Source organism: Eriocheir sinensis, unplaced genomic scaffold (genome assembly GCF_024679095.1).
Source record: "Eriocheir sinensis breed Jianghai 21 unplaced genomic scaffold, ASM2467909v1 Scaffold3, whole genome shotgun sequence".
NCBI lineage: Eukaryota > Metazoa > Arthropoda > Malacostraca > Decapoda > Varunidae > Eriocheir > Eriocheir sinensis.
In genome coordinates, this window is record NW_026111609.1 from 1,614,822 (window position 1) to 1,620,018 (window position 5,197).

Consider the following 5,197-nt stretch of genomic DNA (forward strand, 5'->3'; position numbering starts at 1 on the left):
GGAGACGGTGGATCCTGCCCACGGGGAACTGCAGGCCGGCACGGCTGGAGCGGGACTTTGACTTCCCCTTCACCTTTCCTCCCTTGCCGCGTCCAGACATGTCGACAGTGAGTGGTGGGGGCGTTGACTTGCGCTTCTGCTGTGGGCTCGGAGAGCGAATACCCGCCGCTCGTTCGTTCGTTAGGGATTTACCCCCTAAAAAGGGGGAACGGGCCTTTGTTAATTGACGGCCCGTCGCAGGGGGGAACCCGCCGCTGGCGTGCGGCGGGTGTGGGGAAGCCTCCGCCGCCGCCACAGCCACGGGAAGAAGCCGGCGAGCAGGGACGGAGGCACGGGACCTCCGAGCAGGCGCTCAGGAGCAGCCCGTAGCTGAGCCGAGCGAGCAACTCAGCAGTCTATAGGTGGCCCAGAGGCCTGGAGAGTTGCTCGCTCGACGAGTGCTGGCGGTCCACTGACCCGCCGCTCGGTTCGGTTCGGTTCGGTAGGGATTTACCCCCTAAAAAGGGGGAACGGGCCTTTGTCCATGGACGGCCCGTCGCAGGGGGGAACCCGCCGCTGGCGTGCGGCGGGTGTGGGGAAGCCTCCGCCGCCGCCACAGCCACGGGTAGAAGCCGGCGAGCAGCGACGGAGGCAAGGGCCCTCCGAGAAGGCACTCAGGAGCAGCCCGTAGCTGAGCCGAGCGAGCAACTCAGCAGTCTATAGGTGACCCAGAGGCCGGGAGAGTTCCTCGCTCGACGAGTGCTGGCGGTCCGCCGCTCGCCGCTTTTTCGCCCTATATAGTGCAGCGCAGGATCGGAGGGCGGGGACGGCCGGGCGAGCCTGCCAATGGGAGCGCGTGCCGCCTCGCGTCCCCGCGATCCCGAGCGGCGCCGACATAAAGGGGGAATCCGGGTTCATTCGCTCATTGGCTTCCCGGACCTGGCAGCGTGTGCACTTCTTCCCCACCTTCTAGCAACAGCTCTCGCGGGCGAGCGATTGAGCTGCTCTGCTACTGCCAGGCTGTGAGTCACCGTGTCAGTGCTCCCTGACTACGGGTTACTCACTCCCCGGAGTTGCCAGCGTTACCACGCGCCTTCCACCTACCTGCCCCGCGCTGCACACTTCACCCTGCTCCGCGCTCTGCCGTGCCAGTGTACACTGTCTGCGTGTCTCTGGTCACGCGTCGCTCGTTACACGCGACTGCAGCCTTCCTGCTGCTCTGTTTTTGTGCTTTTTTTTTGTCTTTTGTTTGTGTGTTTGAGCCTTAGACCCTGGTTTAGTACGACGCCGAACCCCGAGGGCAGTGCCACGAGGGGGCCCCTTAGGATAAAGGGGTGGTTAGAGGAAAAACCAGGGTTCTTGTTAGGTCCCCCAAGACCCGCAAGGGGCGACAGCGGCGCCTGCCGAGCCCTTTAGAGGGTTGGCGGGCTTTAGCCCTCCGCTGCCGTAGGTGAGCCAGCTCTTCGTAGGATAGTTTTTGTTACCCTTTTTTTTTATTTTGTGTTCAATGTCTAGCTGTGTTACAGCCGTTGTGCTGTCTTGTCATTAGGATGTCTACGGACAAGCGTGTCCGCCCCGCTAGCGACTCGGAGAGCTCCGACTCCGAGTCGCCTGCGGATAAGCAGCTACGCCTTGAGTCGGGGAGTGAGAGTGATGAGGCGGCCCTTATCCCGCTCCCCGACTCTTCTGATGAGGATTGGGTGGTGGTAGGACGGGTGCGTGACCGTAACCACCGCTCCCACCCACCTCCGCCACCTTCGCCTCCCCGCTCCCGTTCACCACTTGGCAACTCTGCTACCCCCACCCTGCCCTGCGGCTCACGCCCGACGCCGTTACCCCGTTCTACTGCTGCTGCCCCCACTGCTGCCACCTCAACTGCCTCCACCGCTGCTCCTTCATCTGCCTCCGCCGCTCCCCATTCCACCCCGCTCGGTGCCGTCTCGCACCCCGAGCAGGCTGCTGCCCGCTACGCTGCTGCATCTCCTGCCACACCCAGGGTTGTCGTCCCTCCAACACCGGGGTTCGAGACTGCCCTCGACCTGGCGGAGGCCCTGGAGGAGGAGCTCGGGCTCCGCTTCCAGATGCGCTTCCTGGAAAACGGCAGCGTGCTGGTCACCCCGCCTTCCGAGAAGGCCCTCCTTGCTCTCATGGACACCACGTCGGTGCATGGGAAGGCGGTGCAGTTGCGGCTGATGGGCGACGCAACCACCAAGGGCGTGGTGACCACTTACCCGGTTGCCATGCCTGTCAAGGCTCTTCTCCGACACCCGAGCGTCGTCACGGCAGAGCGGTGTATGACGCGCGACAACCTAGCCACGAGGCAGGTCCTCATCTCGGTGAGGGGCCCCCTGCCAGGCATGCTGGACCTGGGGAGTTGGGGCGTATTCTACACGCGCCCCTTCAACGCCGAGCCCCTCCGTTGCTACCGCTGCCAGCAATACGGCCACCATCGCTCCCGCTGCAATCGCCAGGCAGTGTGCGGCATGTGCTCGGGGCAGCACATGACGGAGGCCTGCCTTGCGAAATACAAGGCCGGCGAGAGCGTGACCGCCCTCTGCCCCAACTGCCGCCAGCACCCCCACGCGTGGAGCCGGCGCTGCCCCTCCCGGTTGAACATAGTGGACCGGGGAATCCAGCGGCAGGAGGAGTGGCGTGCGGCACACAACCCCTCTCGGCCGGCGTGGACCGGGCGTTCCCGCTCGAGGTCCCAGCGTCGGCCTGCCCCAATCGGTCAGACAACGCTCGCCTCCCGGGAGCACTTCCCGGCCCTCCCACCACCGGCCACGTCTCGCGGCAACGCTGCTCCGGCTGTGCCGCCGCCAGCCACGCCTCCTCCACTGCCCGCCACGCAAAACCACCCGGCCTCCACCTCAACACCAGCCCCTCCCCCGCGCCCGGCATCCGCCTCGGTCCCCTCCACGCAGCTCACTCCCGCAATACCTCCACCGGCCCTCCCCCAGTGCGTGAGGCGTCGAAGGAACCGCGGGCCACGCCCTTCCTTGATCGCGCCAGCTGCACCCCTGGTTCCTCCTCCCGGCCATGTCCTGGTCACCAGGGCTGCACTAGAGGGGATGCTGGCGAGCTTCGCTCTGGCGTTAACCGGCCTCCTAAAGCTCACACCGGACGAGGCGGCGCTGCGAGTCATCGCGAAGACGACGGTGGAGGAGTGTTTCCCCACCGTCGACAATCCGGTCTCGTCTCCCGCCACCCCGCTGCAAACTCCAGTTGTTGCGCCTCCAACTGTGCGGACCACTGCCCGCGAGGACGCTCCACCTCCCGCGGCGGAGGCCCGCATGGAGGTCGACGCGCCCTCCCAGGCAGCAGTGGCACCTGCCGTCTCGGTGGCCCAGCCAGCGCAGGCGTCCCAGACCGCCAAGCCCCGCTCACACATCCCAGTGCGGGCGGCTCCAACCCGCTCCCGCATCCCGCAGCCCAAGGGCATGGTGACCCCGAAGCGCCGAGGGCAGGCCCCCTCGCGCGCGGCGGCCCCTGTGATCACCCCGGGGGCCTCCTCGGCGACCGACCGCTAAGTGTTATGCAGTGGAACGTGTGCGGCGTGCGCGGCAAGGTTAACCTCCTGCGAGCTGCGATCGGCACCGACGGCTTTGACGTCATCCTATTACAGGAGACGCTCCTTCGAGAGGGCCAGTCGGTGCCTTTCAAGGGCTACAGGGCCTTTTACCTCTCTGCCGTCGCCGGTGCGGCGCGTGGGTGTTGTATCTTGGTCAGGGATGTACTTCCCTATTCTCGAGTGCATCGCCCCGTGCTGTGCGGTGCCGGTGTGGAGGTATTGGCAGTCAAGGTGACCTTGCCGAGCGCGTGTGTCGCGTTCTACTGCGTGTACAGCGGGCCGCGGGCCGAGCCCGACATCACTGAACTCCTCTCCCTGGCTAATGACGAACCCACCTTCATCGGGGGTGACTTCAACGCCCACCATGAAATGTGGGGGAGTGGGGGGAGGAACCGCGCCGGGCGCCACCTTGCCTCGGCCTTGGAGGACGTTCCTGGGGTTGCGCTCCTCAACACCGGGGTGCCCACGCACATGGCTGGTGGCGTCTTGGACCTCAGCTTTGTGTCGCAGCCACTTGCAGTCGGCGCAACGTGGACCCTCCACCCGCACCTCGCGAGCGACCATTTCGCCTCCGTTGTTGCACTCCCTGTCCCGCCGCCTGTATTACCACAGCGGCCTCCGCGCTGGAACCTGCGCCGGGCTGACTGGCCTCGGTTCCACGGGGCCGTCGCCCGTCGTCTGGCCGCCACCATCCGGCCCGACGACCTCGGGGCGGCGGACGCGCGCCTGGTTGACACCTTCACAGCTGCTGCTGATGAGGCGATCCCCCTCCTCCGCGGGGCCGTCGCCCGCGGACTGTGTGAAGCCTGCCAGACTCGGGGGTTATTAATTGTTGTTGTCATGACTGAGGGTCTTCTTCCTAGTAATATCAGCAGGAATTGACCTAGGAACGGCACTATGTACTTAAGGGGGTGTCCATAACTCTCTTTTTGGAAAAGGGTGTGGCTCCCAAGGGGAGCCGGATTAAACGGTACTGTTGTTGTCCCTGAAAAGCCGAGGGCGATTACTTCTTCTCGGTCTTCTGGGGCAGGAGCAACGCCTGGATGTTACGCAGCACACCTCCCTGGTCAATGGTGACGACGGAGAGGAGCTTGTTCAGCTCCTCGCCGTTGCGGATAGCCAGCTGCAGGTGGCGGGGGATGATGCGGGTCTTCTTGTTGTCGCGGGCCGCGTTGCCGGCCAGCTCGAGCACCTCGGCGGCCAGGTACTCCATGACGGCCGCCAGGTACACGGGGGCGCAGGCGCCCACGCGCTCGGCATAGTTGCCCTTCCCCAGGAGACGGTGGATCCTGCCCACGGGGAACTGCAGGCCAGCACGGCCGGAGCGGGACTTTGACTTCCCCTTCACCTTTCCTCCCTTGCCGCGCCGCTTTTTCGCCCAATATAGTGCAGCGCAGGATCGGAGGGCGGGGACGGTCGGGCGAGCCTGCCAATGGGAGCGCGTGCCGCCTCGCGTCCATTACAACAAGCGCTCCACCATCTCCAGTCGGGAGATCCAGACGGCCGTCCGTCTCCTCCTGCCCGGTGAGCTGGCCAAGCACTCCGAGTCCGAAGGCACCAAGGCCGTCACCAAGTACACCTCCTCCAAATAAGCAACCCACCAACATGCTTGCACTGGAAAAGAACCGGCTCCATCGGAGCCACAAA

At 65.3% G+C, this 5,197-nt stretch overlaps 1 protein-coding gene across 1 annotated transcript; it reads left to right on the forward strand.

The window, feature by feature from the left end:
- Nucleotides 1–1,529: 1,529 nt before the first annotated feature.
- LOC126991547 (histone acetyltransferase p300-like) lies at nucleotides 1,530–3,509 on the forward strand. The gene has a single exon (XM_050850284.1). The coding sequence runs from the start codon at nucleotides 1,530–1,532 to the stop codon at nucleotides 3,507–3,509; it is 1,980 nt and encodes a 659-aa protein (XP_050706241.1).
- The last annotated feature ends 1,688 nt before the right edge of the window (nucleotides 3,510–5,197 follow it).

What these genes read in the sequence shown, in the direction of transcription:
- LOC126991547 (XM_050850284.1), top strand. Translation starts at nt 1,530, where the DNA reads ATGTCTACGGACAAGCGTGTCCGCCCCGCTAGCGACTCGGAGAGCTCC.